Raw genomic sequence first — 26,577 nt, forward strand, 5'->3', positions numbered from 1 at the left:
CGTGATGATTTGTGTGCAACTCAGGGCTGATGTACAATGCGGCAGGAATTGTAGTTATTCTCCATAGACTTTGCAGGTGTGAATTAGTACCTCCAACCTATGCGGTAATACTGTACTCTATACAGCCCAAACATATTCTGTGAGTTCTTAGGAAAGGTGCCCCCCCCCCTTTCCTGCTTTCTCAGATGCTTGTCCAAATTCCCTAAATCTCAGTGCCTGCACCCTGTACTTTACCTCCTCTTCACCCAACCTGCCCCCCAGCTCAGGCTACCCTGATAGTAACATACTTCAAGAACACATTAAAATGACATTAACTCCTTAGGGACGTGGCCCTTTTTCGTTTACTACGCAATACTACTGTATTGCAGTATATAGCTATTTTACAATGATTTTTAATAGCCTGCCCTCTGGTGGCTATTAGAAATCATTGCACCTGGCAAGCCTACAAGTCTCAATGAGACTCTAGGCTGCCATAGCAACTGATCGCCGCCCTCCGATGACATTCCAGGGGGGGCGGCGATCGGGAATCAAAGATGGCGGCCGGCATTTAACTGTAAGTTATGTGCCGCGGTCGGGTTTGACGCGGCAGTGACAGGCGGGTGTTGGCTGTTTTATACAGCCGTTACCTGCTGTGTATGGAGAGAGCTCAGCTCGTGACGATATAGTTCGTCCTCGGTCGGCAAGGTGTTAAAGTGTACCTGTAAAGCTATAGTGATTTTACCAAATTATTACATGTGATTCCCCCTTTGAAAAGAAACAGCGAGGCCTACTTAGTGCTGCTTGTTCTTTTCTTTCCAAAGTTATGGCATTTTCTGTTCTGAAAGTGTTTGACAAAAATCTCACTAGAGGTGAAGTGGGCGGAAACTAATGTGTGTCAGTCTATGCCCTCAGGCTGAGGCCGGTTAGCTTACCCACAGATCCCATGATGCCTTGTGTTCTCTCTCTTAAAGTAATTTAGCATTAACGCCGAAGCCCTTTTGCGTTTTCATTTTTCACTCCCTTGCTTCAAAAATCTATAACTTTTATATTTTTCCATGTAAAGTGCTGCGTGAGGGCTTGTTTTCTGTGTAACAAACCACTTCATAGTGATGGTATTTAATAGTCCATGCTGTGTACTTGCAAGCTGGAAAAAAATCTAAATGCAGTGAAATTGTTGAAAAGACACATTTGCACCATTTTGGTGTGGGCTTGGATTTTACCGCTTTCAGTGTGTTATGTCTACTTTATTCTTCGAGTCGACGTGATCATGGAAATAAAAAAAAATTGTATAGATTTTATAATGTTTTCATACATTTACAAAAATTAAAACCACCTGTACAATTTTTTTTTTATTTTCCCATCTTCTGGCGCTAATAACTTTTTTTTACTTTGGTGTACACATCGTGGTGTAATTTTGTGCGACTTTTGATGACATTTTAAATTTTTCAGACTGTACGGCCTTTTGATCAACTTTGGGTGCTATTTTCTATTACAGGGTTAAACACAGTGAAAAACCTTTATTATATTTTGATCAGGCATTTTCGGTGCAGAGATACCTAACTTGTTTTATGATTTTTACTGTTTATTTATATTTTGAAACTGGATAACACCTGCTGCGGACTGAATGTAGCTATGTGATGACTTCAGTCAGAAGAACTGGGGAACTAGCCTTTCACAGGTCATAGGAAATAATCATGATCTAGATGTCAGGATAACTGTTATTGTATATCTTCCAGAAAGCTTCTATCTGCAACTATGTCAAATGTATTCTTGGTTAACATGGCCTACTGTCCTTTAGGTGCCTCTGGCGTTAAAGGTGGGTGTTTAAATATTCTCACATAAACTTAAATTATACATATATATTTTTATATTTTAATAAACTTGGTTATAATAGTCTTATTGTTCTTTTTTTGTTTTCTCAAAGTTTTATTCATGATTCCTACGTTTCTAATTGTAACCCCTTGGCACAATAACACATAAATGTATATTGGAAAATGCAGTCTGTTGCTGCATTCTGACGCACATGTATGTCTCGTCAGTCATCCAAGCTTAGTAGCAGAGTGCTTGTGAAATGTATGTGAAAACTGGGCTCCCACAGTAATAGCGGAGCTGGCAACTGCTTTAGTGGCAGCCCTGGGGTCTTTTCAGCACAAGCTAACACTGTACAGAATGCATAGGCTGACTAAGGTAATATACTGCATTACATTAATATTGCAGTATATTACATTAAACAAGTGTTCAAATGATCACTGGGACAAAGTAAAACGGTCAAAGAAATTTTTAACAAAAAAGGTGCAAATAAATGAAAAAAAATAATAAAGATCCCCTAAGGCACCATCACATATAAAAATCAAATTTTACATATAAAAAAGTGAAAATCAATACATATTGGGTATTGCCACAGTAAACACCTTTTTAAAAAAAAAATGTAAAAAAAACACCCTGGAAAAATTACGATATTTTCATTTCCAACCTGATAAAAAGTAAGTATTTGCCATTACTCCGGAAGATGACTGGTCCCATTATGAAGCTATATTTCTGAAGGAAGTACTGTTTTTGGCCTGCAAGGTACCTGTGCCTAAATAAGTTCTAGCATTTTTGGACACAGAAGAGATATAAATAACCCTGAATGAGAACATAGCAAATGGGTTACGTTTGGTATCAATGTGATCCAGGGATTCACCTGGTTCCCATTAGACTAGAACCCTGACCCTATGCCTTCCCATCAAAAAGGTAGAACTCCTCCACGCCCTGGACCTGATGCTAGGTATGAGGTCCCTAGAGCTCTCCTATGGGTATGCAGGGTAGTGTCTGCAACTACTCTAATCGGAGCACCTCCAGTGCCCAGCATCTTTGCCTGTGGAAACCTTTTACCATTGCTAATCTAACCTGAGTTGCTCTTTTATCTCGAAGCACATACCCCCATGTCTGTGTTTCGGTTAAATACATGCTACCCGGTTGGTTCCTCACCCTATATAATACCGTTCCTATATAATCCCGTTGCTAAAAGAGAGTTGGTAGTGGATTATTTAGTTTGATAAGGTTCTGTTTCACTGAGGCTAGTGAAGGGGTCTTTCAGCCATTCAAGGTTGTGATGTGTTGTGCCATATCCGGAGGTTGTGGGGACAACTCTACCTCACTTCCTGCGCCTTTCAGAACCTGTGCGCTCTGGGAGTATCTATAGAAGGATAATTAATTGACCTTTCATACCCCTAGGGTCCAAAAATGTCACATTGGTGGCTAGCGGTGTGGGATTCATACTCCCAGACACAGATTACCACAGGAGTGTTTGTTTTGGGGTCTTAAGACCAATTCAGCACAAGACACAGGCAGAGTGCAATTACAGTAAGGTGTGAGGTACATCAAGTTGCAGTTCTGTGTTAGTTACCAACAGCTGCAAGAATAGCCGATGGAAACAAAGGAAGAAAAATGTTGCCACAGCTGTGGACAGTACTGGGGATGATGCAGTACCGCATATGGTGGAGGTGGCGAGGGGGAGCACTGCCCAAACTCCCCAAGGAGCCAGTGGCCATTCCCACATTGAACCCACGGATATGGTCTGATGGGCTTAACAGCCATCTTGCAAGCTGCCTTAACCAGTTTACAGGCCATGCTGCATACGAAACACTCATGGCTGCTGTGGAGCAAGAGCAAGCAGAGGCTGCAGAACGATGGGAGCAAGCAAAACTGGAGCATGAACATTAGTCCAGTGTTACCAGAGAAGCATGTCCCAAAGCTGCAGACTGAGGACTTTCCCCTGCTGGATAAAGGTACTGACTTTGGACACCTTTTTACTTGCTTTTGAAAATACTTGTCAACAGAACCACGTACATGTAGACCAATGGGTTTGGCTGTTTGTCCAGCGAGACCACCCTGACCAACGTGGATATGAAGTAGGCTCTGGTCAGACAGTACAACCTGACCAGAGTCCGACCTGGAAGAAGCTCTTGAGTTTACAGCGGAGGTCTGCTGACAGCTGGACTAGCAGCTGCTGAAGGAGCAAATCGCCATCAAGTTGTTTTTGTGGAATTGCCTGGATGAATTACTGCAGCACATTCATGACAAGACTGAGAAGCTTTGGAAACAGCTGGCCTGGCAGATGAGTACACCAACAACCGGACTCTAAGCCAAGAAACCTGCTGGTTGGAGAGTGGGCAACACCATCCGTTAGCTGCCCGGGGTCCGGTACCATCCCTAAAACCGTCCCCTGTCTTGTTTTGGGGTGGTGGGAAGTGCTGTCACCATAGGCTAAGAAACAGAGATGCTGGGTTGACCTTTGTGCCACTAGAACTAGTGTCTCCACAGGATTTGGTACCCGGGAAAACCCTTAGTTTCTGGAATTGGAGAAGCTGAATTGGCACTGCTCATTGCCAAGGTGTATTTGGACTGGGGTGCCAGGAGTAGAGTGAGGGAGGTATGGGTATCTGACATACCTGTGAGTGTCCTGCTGGGACTTGTGGCGGCTAGTGTCACAGTATGTGACCTCAGAATAACCCGAGACTGACCCCTCAAACAGCAATATAAAGCCTGCAGCTGTAATTGAGAATGTATCTGATAATGCTGTCAGTGTTGTTATGTTCACTGATTATATCAATGTGTGTGACATGCCTACTGCCGGGAATGCGGGGGTTGAGTAGTGTCAAGGGTCCCACTTTGCCTTTGGGGGAGGGGACCAACCAGCAGAAGGTCAGGCTACAGGGAGTGGCCTGTCATCCTCAAGAGACCTGTTGTCCTCTTAGAATTCAAGTGTTGGGAGAGACAGGTGGCTAACAGCTATGGGGATAGGGCTTGTAGGTGAGGACAGGAAGATACCTGGAGCGGTGATGCTATCAGGTAAGGACTTACCCCCAGAGCTTATGTGGACGCTTCCTGTGGTAACAGGGACCATCACCGCTGTGATGCGCAGTTGGAGCCGCTCGGGGGCTTGCTGACTTCCCTCTGATCAAGTGACTGCCAGTTCAGATGGAGGCCAGGAGACAGATCTGGGGAAAGCAGAAGAAGTGGGGGTTTCTTCCATTACCACGTCAGGTCAGGGGTCTCTGGTAGGTGGACCTGCAAGTGAGGACAGGAAAGTACCAGGAGAAGTAGGTCTCCCAGGTAAGGATTCACTGTAGGGCCCATTATCAACCAGATTGTCTCAGGATAGGGACAGTCTGTCTGTCTTGTTGACTGGGTCAAGACCAGAGAGGAAGCTGAACCTACCTGCGATCACAGAAATGATCTTTGCTGTAATGCGCTATTGGAGCCCCTAGGGGGCTCGCCTACTAACTCCATTGTGACCAAGTGGCTGCCAGGTCCAGGGAAACTGGTAGGTCTTAACCTCTTAACGACCTATTACCGAACGTGGGTGTTACCGGTAAGTGTTTGTACTAGTAATAGTACAAGGGAAGGGTTTAAAGACACAGGTACAATTACTTAACATAAAATGGGGTTAGAAAACCAAGAAAAAAGGCTGGCACGGCGCTATTATGGAGAGAGCCTTCTGGAAAGTTTAAATTTTTATTCCAAAAACTGTAAACGCGTTTCGGGCGGAACACCCTTCTTCAAGCACAAATGGAAATAGCTAATCGTTGCGTGCTCGATCCATTCAGTGCTGGCGCTCCATCACTGAATGGATCCAGCGCACAACGATTAGCTATTTCCATTTGTACTTGAAGAAGGGTGTTCTGCCCGAAACGCGTTTAAATTGTTTATTCCAAAAACTGTAAACTTGCCAGAAGACTCTCTCCATAATAGCGCCGTGCCAGCCTTTTTCTTGGTTTTCTAACCCCATTTTATGCTTGTGACACCGGTTCAGCCTTTGCATAAAGCGAATATCGGCAAGCTGTTGGGCAGCTTTTGGAGTATTTCTACGCTCGATTTAAGCTATTTAAGGTGAGCGCGATTCTCATACTGTCCATACCCTCCCTCTCTATACATATCCCTTGGATATTTTTATTTCAATTTAATTTACTATTTCCCATTTATCCTATGATAATACACGAGGCGCCGTCCTCTTGTTTTGCCTCTCTTTTTTTGTTTTCGTTATACAATTACTTAACGGCAATTTTAGGGAGCGTGATGACCAGCCAAAAGCTGGTGCTTTCGTGGCCAGGAATTTTTCTTCCAGCGCCCAACTGGGCTCCAACACTTGCCTAAATACACCAGGTGCTGCCACCAGCCCTATGTGGATGTTACTTGAGTCTGTAGCTCAGTGGTAGTATTCTTGCTTCCCATGATTTGGATTAGGGGTTCAAATTCCTTAAGCACTCCCACTGTCACCCATTAGCGCCCCACATCTGCAGTCGTGAGCTGGTCATGATTTCACGCAGTGGAAGGGATCCTCTGAAGGATGTCCAGGCTTTGCATCAGGCCATAACAGAGACAGCTGACAGTATAGTTAACTGCACTATATTAGTAATGCACCGTATTGTACCAAGAGATCATGTGATCTCATGTCTCTTTTGGGACACTGTTAAAATATTATAGATATAAAATTTGTATGTAAAAATAAACAAATGTGTAAAAATAACACAATGAGCTATAGATTCAACTAATTTCTTTAGAACATTTTCTTTAACAGCTTCAATAGAGTTCTACTGCATTATGAGCTATAGTGCACTGGCATTCTGTGTGACTAAGCACAGAAAGAATGTGTTCTTTCCTTTTTTTTCTATTTTCATTTGAAACCCCTACATCCGCTTACCATCAATTTTTTTTCATATCTGTGTTTATTTCTTCATACCTCCCAAAAGCTATAGTTTTATTTAATGTTTCTGTTTATAGTGATGTAATTTCGGGATAGTTATCAGCGTGACAAATTGTGCTTCCTAGTGGAACTATTTAAAAAGTTCCCCCAATCAAAGTTTCACAAATCAAAGTCATAAAGGAAACTTTTCCTAATGCACATGCTGTATAGTACAGCCAGAATACACTGCAACTCCATCATGCTGCAGGATATTGAAGGTGCTACAGCTGGTCAAGGCTTCTAGTAACCTGGTACAAAATAATGTTAAGAAAAATATAATTAAATATCAAGCCATAATCTACAACCATAGTTCTACAACCATGTAGAACAACTTTGCCTGTTACTTCCGTTACGTATTTCATCTTTCGTTGGGGAGTTTCTCTGCTATCTTCCTTAGTTAAGCCCTTTTCTGCATTAGCCACCTTCCCTGTTTGTGCTGCTCATCTCTGAGACAGTATCTTGTTTACCCAAGAAACAGATTCTGTACTCTGCTGGAGTGTTCGCTTTGAAGAGAGGGGAGATCATGTAAAGCTTGTAGGAAAGTCTTGTTTTGGTGAAGATCTGTGGATGCAGAATTCTCCTGCAAAGAATAGTGAGGTAGAGTGTCTCAAATGTCCCTTTTCAGTCCCTCTACCCCAGTATGTGATTCTACATAACTTTCACCATCACTTCCTGCATATTGTCATATTCTCTTCTGCAGCCTCCACCCCTCTCCTGCTCTGGAACACTGGGGAGATAAATAAATCTGTCTACGCCAGAATACTGGAGTATTTTGCATCTGAAGTGCAGTGTGCCACATTGGTTCAGGGTGCCAGATCTTTAGGCAGTTTTCATATTTGACAACACGATATGGGCTTCTCTCTGTTTATTTTGAAAATGGGAATCCCATACCACAATTTGGAGTCATACTTTAATGCATGGCTTACAAGAGGCCTAGGGGCATGATGTGGGACAAACTATCTTTATTCCCAAAAGATATAGACCACCAATTGTGGACAGCATTTTTGTTTGCATCTCAATAGCTGTGTAGGGAACTGGTTTGGGCAGATAAGAGGCCATCAATGTAGGTCAGAAAGAAACTAAACTCCTTATGGAGATTTCACTCTTGTAAAGACTTGACCAAGTCTTATAGATAATCCATTTCACTGGCATCATTTAGAAGTTTGCTGCTCTCTCCCTACTGGACAAAAGGCATGACAAGCAACAGGTAAGTGGAGAGGTACCAGGAATTTAGAAGATACAACACACCATCATATCCATCTACATTCAAGTTAGACCTAGGACTAATTATGGTAAAATTGAATAAAAGGTGACAGATACATTAAGAAGACATATAAACAAAAGTACATTTGTGTTCTTCAATCATTTATGTAAGATATAAAATGTATAAAAGCATGGAAAATCCAATAAAATATTTCTATTTATGTACAATTAATGTCATTCACTGGTTTATCTACAGGTAAACTTGATGATGGAGTCAACATCTGTGATTTAATAAATAATATGTACATAAGGTTCAACAAACTGATATACAAACATAAGAAACTGCAAAAGATATGAAAAATTATGAAATATGTACAAAATAATCCTAAATAAAGACTGTAGTGTTTTTGTCACAAGGACACATGTTGATGTTAGAGTACTGTTCCCTCTTGAAATGCTTCAATCCACCTAGAAGAGAAAAGACAAAAAGGAAAGGTCACTTAGTTCTCTTAGACATCTATGGGGTTAGTGTGCATGAGACCTATGGCAGCTGGTCACGCTTCGATGTGCACACAGTTTCTCACCATACTATGATCAAGCCGTGCAAAATAGGTTATAGGACATGTCCTATACTTTGAAGCAACATAGCAGCAGCCGCTAAGCTTTCTATGGAGAAGATAGAGCCATGGTTCAGGAGATATGACAGTTTAAAATGGGACACTGTCTTGACGTGTATATATAGGTGCTAGATACACAGGGCATGTGCAAATACAACTGATATAGCATATGGCTAATAATAGGTTAATAAGTAGTCTGGATTTGTACATATTTTAGTGGAAAGTTAGATTTTTCATGATTTTTCAAAATCCGGATAGGAGCTTTTACTTTATACCAGTGATGGCCAACCTATGACACGCGTGTCAGTGCTGACACACGTAGCCATTTTCACTGACACGCGGCTGCCTGAGAGTTAAGTTTCATCCTACATGACCAGGTGCAGTAGCCGGGAGGCTGAGAGATTGCACTGAGCTTCCAGCACTCCCCCCTCCTCCTCCTCCCCGGACCGATCTCTCCCCATGTGTGAGCTGTGCCTAGTGTCTCCAGTCAGCACAGGTATCAGCATGGGGCACAGCAGGAGAGGTAACCCAGCCATACACCCAGGAGGCTCCTCTGCAGCTCCTGATAGTTGTGGTGGGGGGAGGATGGCAGCACAGTCAGAGGCCACATCGCTGCTGCCTTGTGTGATGTCCCAGCAGCTGCCACCTCTACACTGACCATCTCCACAGCAGGGATGAGGGAGGAGAACCACTTTCATCATATAGTAAGTAAGGTCAGTGCACTGTATGATAGAAGACAGTCATCAGGGCTTGTGTGTCAGTTTTGTGACGTACAAGCCCTGAAATAATCGCAACGCCTTGCAAATTGCCAGACATTGCGATTATTTTGCTCCTCACACCTTCTTCATGCCAAGAGGGCATAAGGGAGATGCAGACAGCGGCACCTGCGCCCTCGCTATAACCTGTGAACTTTCATGACTGAAAGTTCACAGGCTACTAAGCATTTCCACACCTGTCTGATTGTAACCGATCTATTACAATGTGTAATTTGCACATAGTAATAGATGATTGGGAAAATCTGCATATACTGCCATACTGTAAAATACTGTAGGATCAATCAGACAACCTACAGTTAAAGTACCCTAGAAGTTAAATAGTATACATATTTATTATTTAAACTATAAATATCATGTTTTTTTGTCAAGGTGACACACCACCCGAGTTATGCTCGTTTTTTTGGCGAATTTTGACACACCAAGCTCAAAAGGTTGCCCATCACTGCTTTATACGCTACATTTAAAAAAAAAAAAATAACATTTATAGATTACAACCAAATATTGTATGGCTTTTGTTTCATTGTGGTAGCGTATGTTTATTCGAGTATAAGCCGAGGTACCTCATTTTGCCACAAATAACTGCGAAAACTTATTGACTTGAGTATAAACCCATGGTGGGAAATTCATTGGTCACAGCCTCACCAGGATAGAAATGCCCTGCAATGATCAGGGCCAGCATCTCTGCTTATAGGAGTTTCCTCATGAAAGAAAATTCTCAAATCTCAATCCCCTGGTGATGTTAACACAATAAATATCTTTAACCGTTTCCTTCACAATTTTACAATCAGTGATGGTCAGTGTAAAATTCCAGAGTGTGAGTGGGGACTCTCTAAGCAGACACATTATGAACCATCTAGTTCTGTGAGCGGAGCTGTTCTGTGGTTTATCTACACTTTGCTGAAAAGGATATTTCACAAGTGGCGTTTTGAACCCGTTTTTGAAAACACATGCATTTTTGTCCGTTTTTAATTAAGATAATTGGGAAAAACAGACAAAAATGGATGAGTTTTCAAAAACAGTTTTAACAGACTGAATAAGTATGACTAAAATGTGTTCAAAACGCAGTGTGTGACACCACCCTTAAGATGCTCATCACTCACATGACAAAGATAAATTTACACTTGCTGTTAAAAAGGATCTTAAGCTACCAAGCACAACTCTCTACATCTTTAATAGGCTTTTTTTCCAATGATTCTGGCATAGCTGGAATTATAATTCCCACCCAGCAAGGTCAATATTTTCAGCTCATTGTTAGATGGGCAGTGCCATTCTACCTGCTCCAACCATCTGACAATAGAGAGCCATATTTGAATAGTTTCACAGCTATTTCAGTACCCAATAAGCTAATTAGGTTCTATACTATCCGAGTTAATGGAGGGTGTGACATGTTCTCTGAAAATCTAAAATGGTTAATAGGACAGTTTGTAAATACAGAAGAAAAATCTTAGTTATCTAAGATAACATACCTTTCAATAGTGTGCACATCCTCCGCTCTGAAAGCATAGAATAAAGTGTTTTTATGCAGTAGATGAATGACTTTATTTTCATTGCCATCTTCCTTTAGTACTTGAATGGTGAATCCCAGAAGAGGTTGGCTCTCCAATGCTGCAATGTCCTAAAATTATCCAAGACATCTCCATGTAAGAATGTGCATCAATTTATCCAGAAAGTAACAATACTAAGTGTTCCAGGTGACCCCTGAGACTGTAACAGGATGCAACACTAACATTAATTTGAACATGTCATTCAAATTAGCCTACCCAAAATAAATACAGGCGGTCCCCTACTTAAGAACACCTGACTTACAGATGACCCCTAGTTACAAACTGACCTCTGGATTTTGGTAATTTCCTGTACTTTAGCCCTAGGCTACAATAATCAGCTATAACAGTTATCAGTGATGTCTGCAATGAAGCTTTATTGTTAATCCTGGTTCTTATGACAATCCAACATTTTTAATAGAGACCAAAAAAAAATTGCCTGGGGCTACGATTATAAATTATACAGTTCCGACTTACAAGATATGTTCTGCAGGTTTGTTCTTAAGTTGAATTTGTATGTATGTAACCCGGGGACTGCCTGTACTTCATTAAAAATTATGATTAAAAAGGATTACCCTCTTTCCTAGCAGGGTGCAGTCACACATTCAGTTTTTCAGATGCAGTTTTTGATGCCCAAACCTGTAATGGAATAAAAGTAGGAGGAGGAGCAGCACCTTTTAACCGATTAAGGAGCAAGCCCTTTCCTGTTTTAAATTTCCATTTTTCACTCCCCACCTTCAAAAGCTATAACTAAAGTTTTTTATACATTTACAAAAATTAAAACCTCCTGTACTTTTTTTTTATTTTGCCATTTTCTGGCACTAATAACTTTCTCATACTTTGTTGTACGGAGCTGTGGGTGGTGTCATTTTTTGCAACTTTTGATGATGTTTTAAATGATATTATTTGTATGACTGTATGACCTTTTGATCACTTTTTATAGATTTCTTTATATTTTTCAAAATGGCAAAAAGTCGCATTTTCAACTTTGGGCGTTATTTTCCAATACAGGGTTTAATGCAGTGAAAAAAAACGTTGTTATATTTTGATAGATCGGCATTTTCGGACGCGTCAATACCTAATGTGTTAATGATTTTTACTGTTTATATCAGTTCTTTTCAGTTATTTTTATATCAGTTTTTTTTCCTTTTTTATTTCTACCATTTTTCAGACTCCCTCGTGTAATTTAACCCTAGGTTGTCGAATCGATCCAGTATAAAGGGATTTTCCTCCTTATTCATTACAATGTGCTGATAGCACATTGTAATGGAAGGGTTAAAACGAGAGTGTCGGAAGAGGCTGACGTCACGGGCAGAGACGATCCTCGGCAAGATGGCGGCGCCCATGCGCCTGTTAATTATTTGTCTCAACCCATTATCATCCACACCTGCTTTTGGCTTCAAAAACTGCATCTGAAAAACTGAACGTGTGGATGCACCCGCAATAGTTCCTCCCCATGACTGCAATGATAATAAAAACAGTTTGTAAACTTATATGCAATTCACCTGAGGTGAGTACAATCACTGCGAGTCCTGTATATTCATTGTTCCTTGCACTGCCTGGCTCTCTGTCCCTGATTGACAGGTCTCACTGTTAGGACATAGTGCTGGTATGGGACTAGTACTTAGGGATGCAGCTGCTGTATGAAATGCTACACAGTGACGTACGTTCTTCATGAATCTGGTGCTCCATGCACTGCTCCAACAGAGTGCACCATTTTTTTCTTGGTGCACCATGGGGTGTGCGACACACTTCTGTCAGACTTTGAATGTTAAAATGAGTTCCGGAACGCTCATTTCAGTACAGAATTTTGTGTTGCGTCGGGTATAGTACAATGTGTGCCACAATTTAAGTCTTGGACACTTCTTAAATACATGTACAAGCAGTTTTCACTTGAAAGAACGTTCAAGGTCCGACAGAGAACTGGCGCAGGGGCTTTAGGAAATCTGGGCCTGTGTTGCTGGCTATATGAAGAGAAATCAACCTTACTCCCACCCCCATGTGAAATTCTCTTCAGCAGGATTAGCCATGAAAATAAGACAAAATATAGATGAAAGAACTATTCTTTGGTTATTTTATAATATTTGGTGAATTTTTTTCATAAGACTTGTTAGTAGTATCAGAAAAGAGTACATAAAAAGACACAGTCTTACCTCGCTAGCAGCATACGTGTATAAAACTTTGTTCTTTATGACAAACCACAGTTGTTTCCAGGGCTTTTTGATCCCCTTTGATCTATGCAAGTAACCACTCATAGTGGAATCCTCTGTACTGGCCGACACCTGAGTAGAATAGCATGCAAGAGTTAGAGAAGCACCACAGCTTTCACACACAAAGACTTCAGTGTACACCAGTTACTATAAATTGGTCCAGTTAACATTCCAGTTTTACTGTCTGTATATCTTGTTAATGGCAAGGAGGCTCACAGATGTCTGCTTTTCACTATAATCATTTTAAAGGGAATCTGTCAGCTGGTTTGAGGGCACCATGTGGTTGTGTACTACTGCACATCACAGGAAGCAGCAGGAGAAGTAAAGAGAAAATGGATTGGTGGGCCGCTCACCACAGTCCAATTCGGTCCTCTGGTACATATGCATGTACCAGATGTCCCAAATTGTTCTGTTACATTTCTTTCTGTAGCCACTATAAAAGTAAAGAAACCTTTATACAAACATACATAGAGGTGTATGATAATGCAAAAAAAAGACTCATTCTTCTGTGCCTGAACAGTGATTCAGTTAAGTCAGAGTAGTTCCCCTCGGCTTCACTGCCTTTGTGCTATACGTGCCACACATGGGCAGTGCAGCTGGGTGTCCTGTAGCAGCTTCACTGCATCAAATGCAGCACTGAGAGCACTGGACTGTATTTAATCAGAAGTGGGCATGAAGTGGGGAAAATAATAGGTTATTTAAGACACCAAACCACCGGTCCAAAAGGCTTTATAAAGGCAACTCCTTAAAAGTTAAGTCATCAGTTTTGACCACTGAAAATTGTTAGGTAGCAATCTTGGAGAGTTGTCGAATCACACATTTGCATGTGTTGCAGCAGCAGGACTGTGAGAAATGCAATAATTTGCAGAACCCTGCTACAGAAGTGATTCATAGCAGAGTTCAATGAAGAGATCTCACACACCAATGTTCTGAGTCCAGCTACAATCCTGGAATATAAATATGTTTTTCACAGTCCAGCTGCTTCTGACAACATACACAAGGTATTGTCACATTTGGTCAAAATTGTTGAAAGATACCCTTAAACAAACTGTTATCCAAGCTGCAGTAAAATAGTCCATGCAGGTAGAGAGTTTGCCCTGCTATCAGCTACTGCAACAGTGGTCTCATTAGACCAGCTCCCAAAAAACCAATCTGATTTTACATAAGAAAGTTGCTGAGCTCTGCTCATTTCTGTAACTTCTACAGCATAAATGCAGTATTAGATACCTGATCATTAAAATAAAGTGAGATCCACATTCTGCAAGGAAATTAGTGGGGTGTGCCACTATAGGTCTATATGACCCAATGTGATTTACTGGCAATTCACACTTCAATACAGTTTCCAAAGTGTCACAAAAAAAAACTTACTTTGAGAGCTGCAGGAATTTTCTTTTGCTTCCTTCCAGATGGAATACTATGGAGCACGGATGAAAGTGCACTAGAAGGGGACTTGTGGTTTGCAGGCGAGCCAGTCTTGGCCATGCGTTGGCCATCTAGGTAAAATTAAAAATTGTGGTTAAACATTAGACTATACTATACCATATATTGTAAAGTTGTTATATGTTGAAGTCATCTTGCAATTTTACTGAGATTACTCAGTTAATACGTCCCTGTTAGGAGGATGATCACAAATAGTGAAGGGTTCATAATAACAATGAAAATATTTAAAGGGGTTGGTCAGACATTTTAATTAAAGTCCTATAGAAGAAAATGGGAACAGCAGCTCTTTCCGGCTCTGCTGTTTATGATAAGCAAACAGCAGGTCATTCTGGTGGTGGGTGCTGGCCCCTTCCGATCAGATATTGATGGCCTATCCTTTATACATCGTTCTGGCTAATAGTTGAACCTGGAAAAGAGCCAACATAAGAAGGCCCTGAACAGTACTGTGGAATGAGCCAGAAGGGCTAGGGGGGGGGGGGGCAGAAGAAGTTCTCCTGCACAGCCTGTGAAGCTGCAGCACAGAGGGGCTCTGGTAACACCCCCAAAGCCCTTATGACAAGTTAGTGTAATTCGAAAAGATGATTTTTACATCCACTCCACTTAGAGACCCTTACAAGCCCAAAGTTACAAATGTTTCAACTAGTGTAAGACTATGCTACATTATAGTCATAAATTGGGAATTTTGAAAACTCCCGTCCCCACCCCTGCGTAGGAAGAAAGTTTGAAATTAGGTCCGCTAAATTTTTGTGCAACTTTTCAACACCTCATATGCCAGTGAAGCAGGCTGAGACACTATAATAAATCTGACCATCACACTGTTAAAGATCATGTTAAATGACAAGCCTGATAGTCTCACACAGATGCCCGAGTGTTACTGAAACAGATAGTCACCCTCCAATGATATCATAGTGGAGGCACGATCTGTCCCAAGGAGGCGACACCGGCAGTTAACTGGTTAACATCAATGAATGGTGTTGGCACCGATTGTGCTTGTGTTTGGGTTTCAGCGGTGGGTGTTTGCTGCATTATACAGCATTGTGCACACAGCTTGTGAGCCCTCTTCATACAGCCAATGCCACACCATGATGTAACGGTATGTTCAGGTGTGGAATGGTTTAATATCAGCAGCTTCAGTGGGAATATGCCTTTTTACACCTAAATAACATGGTTATGTTATATATAATTGTTTCCCCTAAATCCCTTCCTTATGCAATCCCTTCCCTTCCTTGGTTGAACTTGGTGGACAAGTGTCTTTTTTCAACCGATAAACTAAGATACTATGAATATTCTGTCTATTAAACCATTATTTAAATAAAACATAAAATATGTCTACAATAAGTGATAATTACTGGGCTACAATACCTTGTTTCTGGAGTTCTTGAAAGCAGTGATCACACACCCGTGCTAGATGGTTCTTCAGATATTCCAGGCTATACTTGTTTGTTGAGCAGGCCTGACACACAATCTAGAAGCCAAATATTGGACATAACACTGTAACCAGTCGGGTAACACCAAGGAACGGTAAATTGTATTACAGTCATGTTCCTAATAAAATATACCCTACAAAGAAAGGGGGAAGTTCCCCCGAAAAGCCACATAATGTGCTTTTACTCATACTGCACCTGCCTTGCCCAGTGGAGCTACTCTGCCTGTTTGGTCAACCCAACAAACTTTTTATGGCTAGGGAGCCAAAGAAATAAGGACTATAGGGGAGATTAATCAAAAGTGTCTGAGAGCAAAACTGTTCTAGTTGCTCATGGCAAACCAATCAGAGCTCAGCTTTCCCACAGCTGGTTATAAAATTAAACCTGAGCTTTGATTGGTTTCCATGAACAACTAGAACATTCTTACCTCAGACACTTCTGATAAATCTCCCCCCCTTGTGTACCAGATTACTGCCCTATGCAAGGGTGAAGCTATGTATTATCACTACGTGATGTGACCATGTGACTTGCTGTCTATTGTTACGTATGTAAATATGAATTGATGCTTTAGATACACATTTATTATTGAAGTTTGAATAAAGACATAAGAGGGTTAAGGGAAGACCCTATGGACACTACTAGCACTACTAATTGCAAGAGTCTCCATAGGGTATTCCATAGAGTTGTTTCAGAATTTCAGATTACTAACACTTATTCTTGATACAAAACCAATACTTTACCAAAAAATGGTAATGCTGGTATTATAGAATATGAAGATAATATAAGAGAGAGTAGCATTGGGGACTCTCTCTCTCTCTCTCTCAGCATATATAGGTTATTATTACATAAGTCAATTTTAAGAGAACTACAACTACTGCTGATTGAAAATCTGGGACAATATAAGTTGGAGTTGGCGTCATGCTGAATTATTTTGTTCAGTTGTACAGTTCTAAACTTTATTTATGAAATAAGAACACACTTTTCCACATGCTCTGCAGTGATGTCTTCTCCAGGTCAGAGTAAATTCACTAGTGCAGACCATGCACATGGTGGCTCTGCCATCAGGGATCCAGATTGGTGCCTTTGATCCAAGTGTATTATCTCCTTGCTCTTCAGGTTCAGTCTAAAAAGGTAAACAAGGTGTAGGTGTATTGGGTTAATGTAATCCTGTTGCATTCTTTTGCTTCACCCAAAAATCACATTAATGTCCAAGTTGCTTTGCCCTGCTAAGCTTGACCTTGGTGAATACAGCAGTGATCATCAACTGTTTGCCAACCCCAATAAATATAAATCGAACATATTTATATAAATCAAACAAATGTAGTCCACAGACTACATATTTGGTCTCAGACTTGCCCTGGTTTATAATACTAAAACTGGTAAGCTACAACCCACTATTTTATTAGATACACTGTACCTCTTCCTGACTTTTAGTAGGATTAAAGGTAATTTTCTTTTTGGCATAGGCCTCTATAGCTGTCGAAATTGCTTCGAGCCAATCATCTCTTTCAGTGGCTGAGCTATTAGAAAGAAGAAAAAGAAGAATTGCATTAGTATTGGGTTCAGTAAAAAAAAATCTATTAAAACTTTAGATGTGTAAGGTATCCGCCTCTAACTTATTGTAAAGGGATTGTATTTTCATGAAGCTCATCTGCAATGCATTGCAATATTTTATTTACACAGGTGATGCTCATGTTATTTTTATTTCATAAGATTTCCTATATATGATATCTGTAAACAAGACAATTTTGAGGATTTGTTCTGCCATTACCCGGACACTAAACTAGTACTGTGTAATGCTTCATTTCTCCTGCAGCGGTGCTGCAGGAACACTTATGCCAAGTTTCCCCACAGCAAGCAAACTGATTACCAAGGAATTGATCAATACAAAGACATCACCAGTTTATAAAGCAATTTTCTAGGTTACCAAACTTTGATTTCATAAAAAGTACTTTGTTCTGCAATTGTGCCCACTAATCTTCATTATTGACTGACACAATGGAAGTCTATAGGTGTATTCCATACAGTAGTCCTGTCATTTACATTGCAGACAAGACAGCATTACAATAGAAGATGACACCATCATTGCCTCCACTATTAACAATATATAATATAGCAGCTTATCTACACCTCCTATCTTCAAAGAGAATGCATAGAAAATCTCCAATGATAAAAATGAATCGGCTGCAGACCATTGCTCAGTCAAAATGAAAATTGGTGATGCCGTCCTTTAAAAGTGGTTTTCTGCTTTTCACAGTCAAAGTAGCAACCATATATAGTACCTGGCAGACAAAATAAAGGATCTCTCCACACTTTCTATATTTAGTTCATTCTGGTAGGCCTCCTGGGTTGGCTTCCTCACCTTGAAGAGCAAAACATAATTAATATAGTGTCTCACTGACGTTTATGAAATATATATATGTTGAATAGAAAATACCTACCTTCATACCAGCCAAAGAAAGCATGTTGTTAAGTTTATACATTCCCGATTGGACAGGGGTTGTGTATAACAAAGCATCATTTAACTAATGACAAAAAAAGTTATCTTGCGTTAGTGTGCATAGCGTAGAACATCATAACATATTAACGTGTAATGTTCTCATCTAAATACTAAAGAGAATGCATATTTAAAAATCAATTATTCAAATACTATAAAAAGTGTGTTTAATGTATGGTGTGACAGTACAACTAGGTACATACATTGGGTAGCAGTGGGGTTATTGTATCCCACAAAAAACAATAAGAGCAAATATAAACAAGTTAAATAAAATGCTGTTCTGCTCTCTGTTACGATATGTACATAGGGTACTATGGCCTATGATCAAGAGCTGCTTCCTCAAGCAAGTTTTCATCTGGCAACTTACCAGAAAAAACATTCGCGGTTGCATGACCTTCCTGGACAGCTTCATCAAAGTCCCTTCTTTAAGGAAAACCTGAGCAAGCATAGTAAAATAATATGAGGGCAAAGTAAAAAAACAAAAACAAAAAAAAAAACTACAAAAATTAGAAATTTAATAAAGCTCACAATTAAAATTGACCTGTATTTATAAATGAAATGGCGAAATACAGAACTTTCTGACACAAGTCTTCAATCAACTTGTAGCATGTCAGCACAGATCATTCCACAGAAATCAGCCAAAGGTCTCATGCAAACGACCATATGCATGGTGCGATCCCGTTTTTGCAGCCATTCTCTGCCTGGAAAAAATTGGCCATGTGTCACCCTTATGCCACCATAAACTAGCTGGGTTTTAGACACAAAAAAAAAAAAAAAAAATTAAATAACTTGTGGTGGCCCTTTTTGGATTTAAAAAAAAAAACGGTTGTGTCCATGAGGCCAAAATCAGCTTTCTGAGGTATATGGAATACTATTGGTAAATGAAACAATAAACCCCCAAGACAACAAGCATTCAACTCTCAGTAGCATTTATACGATATGTTTCCATTCACTTATTGAGATCAAAAAAGTAAGAAGCTGCTAGGTTCGGCTAATCAAATTTCCTTGATTAATTGATCAGAGTAACCACCTCTATAAAAGCAGAAGTTTTGGCAGATTTCTGGTCTGAAGCATTAAGGAATGAAGTAACACAACACCAAGAAGGCAGTGCACCAGCTATGATCTTAGAGAAACACTTGAAGATCATAATTTCTCAGTAAGGTCTCTTTCACATGGCCTTTATTTGGGGCTGTGTGCTCAGTGCTTTTCTATTTGTTCATGCTCAAGGCTGGTTCATCCACTGTGTAGGACCTGGAGCCTTTTTGGTCGTTCAGAATGATCAAAGAGTACAGTTGTACACTAAAATGTTGTGCATCCACTGCCAGCGCAGACAGATGGTAGGATGGTTGCATAGAGTCTTGATCCCTGGGACACTTAAAGGGGTTGGCCACTTTCCGTAAATAATTGATATGGTTAGCGTAAGGAAAAGCTATCCAATTTGCCAATATACTTTCTGTATCAAATCCTCACCGTATTCAAGATGGTCATGGTCATGACCATGGACAGATTTCTATCCACTGGATGTAAACATAGAAGCTTTCTAAAAAATGACAGCCAGCAGAGATCTAGAAAACTGTGAAGAATTGATATAGAAATTACATTGGAAAATTGTATAACTTTTCATTACACAAACCATATCAATTATTTGCTGAAAGTGGACAACCAAACTCTAAGGCCTCTTATACAATAGTGAGTGTGATGTTCCCAACTCGTGTGCTGGCCAGTACGTCCAGCCCATACAAGTCCGTCCTTACAATCAAAACTGAAGGGACATACCGAGTTCATTTCCAGGATGTTTTAGCAAGCAAATGCTGCAAGTATGATGCATGTTGGACACATCACAACTGCTACTGTGCAAGGGGCTGAAAACTGCATGTCAACAGAAAATGAGGACAATGACCTACAGGCATGTGTGATGCAGTGAAGCTGTGGGCCCCTTAATGGAGCGATGGCTATGGCAGGGGAGGCCAGTAGATTTTGCACAGCATCTGGGGATGCGGAGACTAAGTTTGGACAGAGGATCCCTGCAGGCTCCAGTAGGAACCTTTGTCACAGCTCAGAGAAAAAGCCCCACAACCATAAAGGGCAGTTTAGTGGAGACAGCAAGAGTAGAGGACACAGTAGTATTCAGTATTGGACTAACAAAATTTGAGATTATACGACTCAAATATAATGAATAAATCTATTAAAACAGCTCCACATGGTTATCAGGAGGACAGACATGTACTTCATCAAACCTTATGTATCCCTAACATGTTGTACTGAGCGGCTGATCTGGTAATCCAATGCCCCTGATCTGCCACAAATCAAAAAGTTAGTTTTCTGCCTGTGAATTATGGCTCTAGCAATCAAGCCTTTTCTACTGTCAATACAGAAAGGTCACAAGCAAAGGATCATGGTCCCTAGTTTGCTGCCCACAAAAATCACACATTCATGTGCATGAGGCCTGAGAAATATTTTTCACAAGTTGAAAACCTTTAGGCTACATTCACACTAATGTATGGGGGACGTATATACGGCCAATATACTTCCCCCATAGGCAGCAATGGGCGCACGGCACCCTACGGGAGCGGTACGGTGCCGTTACGTACCCGGGAAAAAGATAGGACCTGTCCCATCTTTTCCCGTAATACGGCGCCGTGCGCCATTAATTCCTATGGATAGGGGCGGGGGTGAGCTGCGCTCACCTCCTCCTCTCCCCGTACACTGCCGTTGCCCGCTACGGTACGGGCGGGCAACGGCAGTGTGAATATAGCCTTAGACTGTTTTAGATGTCTCAGCCAATGTTCAAGTTCATGACAGTACAAAAAAAGGCAACAATGGCCTGGGTAACATGACTGTATCCACCATTAGTTTTTTGGAGTAAGAGACGATGAGCTATACTAAACATTGAATAACTATTCCCTGTTAATAGGGTGTTAATGAGAGAATATTTCCTCCAAATCACTTCCATATGGGAAGACATGTGCACTTCCAGGTCACTTCATTCTTATCATTATTGGCTTTTTACATCTGAAACTGTACAGTCTATCAGTTCTCTTACTGGCTCCACAAAGCTTTGTTAGAAACCAGCTATAATATGACTCGCTAGAGGTCTTCAAAAAGGGGTCAACAGGAGAGCTAACAGAAATAATAATCTGTAGTATGAGAAAAAAAAATTAAAAAGCACACAGTGTATTTAGCATCCAATATCTGAAGTCTGAATGCATCTGAATAAAACATCTTAAAATTAAAATTTCCGTATATCATAAATGGCAGTAGATTCTGGTTTATACTAGCTGTAGATGGAAGATACAGACATGATAAAAAGAGAATAAAACATGAAATGGGCAAATGATTTTCCTACATACCCGTCCAGGCTGGACAATCTCATGATGACCATTCAGGCTGTACTGTATCTGCATGAGCTTTTGAAAATTGTCCTTATAAAAAAGGGAAATAAGAAAAATTGTAAGTGAAAGAAATCAGTGATCTATTTTACCACTTCTATGCACTCTAGGCACTGCCTTCTCACCCCATGCTTTAAGATGTCGTTTGCATGGTTGGCAACTTCAATGACAACAGTCAAGGCAGCTGAAAAAGGGAGTAAATATAAAAGTTCGTTAAAATTTAAGACAACACTCTGTAGAGAAATGTAGCATTATATGGTGCCATTCAAACACGTCCCACCTTGTCCACATGATATGCCCTATCAGTACAAATGGACAGGGGTCATAATGAGACAACAATGGGACGTGTCTATAACAAAATACATATGAAGGGATTACCCTGCGTGTCACTGTAATCTGATGATTCATGGGAGAGATTCTGGAGGTAATCTGAAAAATAATAAATGAAAGCCTATGATATTAAACTGACAGAAAAGTGGACAAGTTTCTTCTGGTCACATATGCATTGCTGATTTTTGAAAGGTTATTTACAGTGTAATGTAGCAGCGATAAATACTGCACATATGCAAATTTACAGAATATAGATGTGAGCAAATCACTTTTACCATCACTAGGTTGCTACTTAATAATAGAACCTGTCACCTGCGGCCCCCTCCACCCCCAAACCACGCATAGTACCTTTTAGATGTCTTAATACATGTTCCACTGAGGCCTTTATCATGGGAATAGAGACAATATTCTTATTAAAAAAAAAACAAAAAAAAAACTTATTGATGATTTCAGTTCCCATCACAGAGGTGGGACATCTGCAGTATACAGTCAATCTACCCCGCCCTCCTCTCTGCTAACCCTGCTTAAGGGAGGGGCAAGGAGCAAGGCCGATATCTCTTCACACCACCAGCATCATCCTTCCTGTGGGAGTGGATAATGATGTAGCAGAGCTTCTCTCAGGAAATCTCTTCTGCCTCACAGAGGGGTCTCTCTCCCTCAACGCCCCAGCAAGGCATTGTGTAGCATATCCTAGCTTTGATAACAGCCCTTAGAAAAGTAAAGGGAGCTGTGTGTGTGTCTAATTAAATATTGAAAGCTGGTCCCCAAGTACTACGGTAGTTCCATACCAGCAGCATGGTGGTTTACAAACTAATTTTTTAACATTCTATGAAAAGGAACCATTTTGGGAAAAGTATAAATAACTATGATTTAAAAAAAATCATAAAGTATTTATTTTGGGTGGGTTAATTTGATTGGCAGGTTCCCTTTAAGTAAAAGAAAACAGGAAATCCAGTTTCTTATGGTGTGTGTTCCATGTAAAATTTCCATGTAACATTTATTATGATGTAATGTTTAGTAGGGATCCACTAATATTAGGTCACCGTGTAGTGGTTAGTGGGCTTATGCAATTTGTTAATGTATCCTAGTGGCAATAGATCATTGTATAATGTGTGGATGGGCGGTCCAGATCTTTCTCTCTCAAAATATTGGTTAACATCAAAAGTAAGTTTTACTTGGGCTATAGATAAGAATCTTACCATACAATATAAGGGGATAATATTATGGTGCAGTTTACTGTATTTACTCATAATCACCAAAATCAGAAAATATTCGGCAATATTAACATGACAGATTGGTCTGAAACAATTTACATAATACATTTTACATCACAACCCAGCAGACAAAATGCTAAGATATAATAGAAAGAATATCCATCCATCATCACTTAAAAGAAAAATAAACAATGCGGGAGAGCTTTTATTAATATAAAGAACATGCTTGCTTTGATGTGGCACAGAGGTGATCACTACATAAATACAGAAAAGCCCGATAGTTTACAGCTAACCCAGGAGGCCCCTCTCCAGCCGGCACTGAAATGCTTGGCTTTGATGTGTAGAGCTGAACTTAAAGGTTTTAAAAGGAGCTGAAACAAAATAAATCTCTCGTTACACAGGCAATAATAAACCTACACCTCTGAGGTGTCACATAAGGGACACGTGGAGACGAAAGCAACAACCAGTGCTGCAGCCCATACACAGGATCCGGGGGAATATTAGCAGTGCCTTTATGGCAATACCAACCGTTTATTTTCAAATCAGTCCTTGTACATTAAGAAAGAAGACAAATCTTTGATCCTTGGATATTGGTTTCGCTACCTTATGCTAGGGACACAATGTTTCTGTAGGATAAATATCCCACCACAGCAGAAACATTTGTTGCAGGGGAAAAATAATGGCTAAAATGGTATGATTTTTCCAGTTTTTTGAAATTTTGAAAACCTTGAGTAAACGCACAGTAATAATTTTCGTGCTGCATGCAGACGATTGCACTTCAGCTGGATTTGTTTCACGTACGGTTGGTATTTGTGGCTGACTATTTCACAGCAGCTTACCTGCAGCAATTCTGACCAGTGTGACTCCTGCCTTTGCCTGTAACCACTGTATGCAAGAAACAGCCCAACCACTACTTTAAATCTACCATCAAAATCAAGCATGATGAACCTGGCACACTTACCAATAGATCCAGGCACCATGACTCTAGTAATCATCTTATATTTGTTATCCATGGCCTCCTTCCTTCTAAAATAAACTTTTAGAAATATACTAATGAGCCAGAAGGGCTCCTTGTGGCATTACCAGAGCCCCACCATGCTGCACATTCACAGGCTGTTGCAGTGAGCAGTAGCACCTTCCCCCTCCTACTGTGTGAGATTACAGCAGGCTGGAAGGGGGGAGGTGGTGAGGGAGCAGGGAGACATTATAATAGCCTGTGAAGCTACAGCAAAGAGGGGGTCTGGTAAAACCCCCAGAAGCCCTTCAGCCTCTGAAGCATAATTTTAAAAGTTGATTTTAGAAGATTACCACAGTCACAGTGCCTGGAGTAAATGTCCCTGGTTTATCATGTTTGAATTTGCTGGTAGATTTCTTTTAATGGAATTTTTTAATCATATCAATTCTGAAAAAAAGAGATCTTTGCCATGCTTTACCTGTTAAAAGTAATCTGTACTGAGGAATTCTTTGAACAGGTTTCAGTAGATAATGTTTTAGAGCCAAGTTAGCACAACGAGGGCTCATCTGAAAGAAACCAATGAATTGCATTAAGGAGTGTTCAACAACACAGACCATAGACACATACAACCCATCTCTATTCCTGCAGTCCACAAACAATATTAAGTAGTTTAAAAAAAATGCCTTATTTATACAACCGTGACGTAAAATTCTGCATAGGTACTAATAGGCAAAACTATGTTTACATTTGCATGAAGACTCATTTGCATTGTGAGCCCTCATGGGCAGGGTCCTCCTTCTACTAGTCTTTTGCTGCAATAGATCCGTTATTGTAATGATTAATCTGTCGCAGTTTAAAAATTCTTTCACACATGTATGCTACGCCCAGGCTGGGACGCAGGCATAGCATATGTTCGGCTGGAGGGGTGAGCTCTCTGCACCCCTCACCTCTCCATACAGAGATGTACATACTGTGAAAGATAGAGCATGCTATATATATATATTTTTTTTTTACCGGCTGCACAGTACGGTGACACACATGTGGGCTCACCGTTCTGTGCTGTGCACGATGCACGATGCCTATGGCGGCTCTATACACTAGCTGTACAGCTGGCATACAGCCACCATATACGAGTCCTGCTTTTAGCTGATCTAAACTGTGCACCACAGTACCCCCTCCCTATTTTTTTTGGGATGCACAGATTATACGCTTACTTTCCCCAAGACCATGCCTCCTTTATCAGACAATTTGGAAAAGTGAAACAATTTTTCTAAAAGCCTTCATTAATGTGTTGGAAGGTGTTTTTTTTGGCCAAAAATCCACCAGAAATATGGTGCAACGGAGTAATTAATTCCCCCAAACAAAGTACCAGTAGGCCGTTCACATGTTGCACTTGAATGACATTTAGAAATTCATTGGGTAGTAGCTACTTCTTAATGAAGATGGTTTAGACCCAAGCACTTGCATTCCAAAACTAGAAACTAGAAAGTGTTGAAGCATACGCATATTGCTAGTTCCTGAACGCAAGCATTTACGTCTAAAAAGCACATGAGTTTAGGACTTCAGGCCTTACTTGCTACCGTCATAAACATCATAAAGAACCAATTGTTTTTTTACCTCAAAATCTTTCACCACTGCAGCAAAAGCGCCATTTTTCTTGCACTGTTCATCAAGTAACGCCACATTCCGATCAAATTCTCGAATGTACGTAGAATACATTTTGAGGTATGGACCTTTCTTTACAAAAATATCCGCAATTTTCTGCTGTTCACTCCTACAAAGCAAATTTCTTGTATAATAAGTCCAAATTGTGACAACTGGGAATAAAATAGCTATCACGAGGAACTGATGTAATCATTGTAAATGCAGCGCTAGTGGTACGTGTAACCGTATCCTTATGATTAGAACACTTCTACCATGGATTTAACATTAACCTAATGGAGAGTAAATTAGACTTCAATTAAATTGTCATTGGCATACAGCTGAAATGAATAGCAGTGTATTGTTATTACTGTAAACATAATGGCAAAAGATAAGCATCATGTCAATTCAGCAAAATAACAAAGATCAAAAAGGCAAGAAATGAAGCAAAAAAAAAAAGCTGACAAGCATTAATGAGAGTAAACAGAAGCTTTGTAATAGTATCTTAAAAGGGCCAAGGATCACGTTCTCATTTGTCCGCTATTTTCAGGAGCTACAAATTTGTCTGCAGCAAAAAGCTTCCAACAAATACAATCTATTCGGGGGATGACAATGACCTGAATGAACTATGAAA

General features: G+C 40.3%; 1 protein-coding gene across 1 annotated transcript in view; it reads right to left on the bottom strand.

The window, feature by feature from the left end:
* Positions 1-7,617: 7,617 nt before the first annotated feature.
* The window catches only part of FGD6 (FYVE, RhoGEF and PH domain containing 6), a 43,521-nt gene continuing 24,561 nt past the window's right edge, over positions 7,618-26,577 (bottom strand). Inside the window, exons 7-21 of the mRNA XM_072146588.1 lie at positions 25,920-26,076; positions 24,781-24,868; positions 22,182-22,232; positions 21,929-21,987; positions 21,765-21,836; positions 18,782-18,850; positions 18,359-18,442; positions 18,200-18,279; positions 17,335-17,437; positions 16,897-17,040; positions 15,856-15,958; positions 14,422-14,546; positions 12,997-13,125; positions 10,769-10,917; positions 7,618-8,377 (exon numbers count right to left, since the gene is read on the bottom strand). Of these exons, the coding sequence (XP_072002689.1) occupies positions 8,341-8,377; positions 10,769-10,917; positions 12,997-13,125; positions 14,422-14,546; positions 15,856-15,958; positions 16,897-17,040; positions 17,335-17,437; positions 18,200-18,279; positions 18,359-18,442; positions 18,782-18,850; positions 21,765-21,836; positions 21,929-21,987; positions 22,182-22,232; positions 24,781-24,868; positions 25,920-26,076 (1,450 nt within the window). The 3' untranslated portion in view covers positions 7,618-8,340. The remainder of the gene's footprint in view (positions 8,378-10,768; positions 10,918-12,996; positions 13,126-14,421; positions 14,547-15,855; positions 15,959-16,896; positions 17,041-17,334; positions 17,438-18,199; positions 18,280-18,358; positions 18,443-18,781; positions 18,851-21,764; positions 21,837-21,928; positions 21,988-22,181; positions 22,233-24,780; positions 24,869-25,919; positions 26,077-26,577) is intronic.

This window comes from Engystomops pustulosus, chromosome 4 (genome assembly GCF_040894005.1).
Source record: "Engystomops pustulosus chromosome 4, aEngPut4.maternal, whole genome shotgun sequence".
NCBI classification, from domain to species: Eukaryota; Metazoa; Chordata; class Amphibia; order Anura; family Leptodactylidae; genus Engystomops; species Engystomops pustulosus.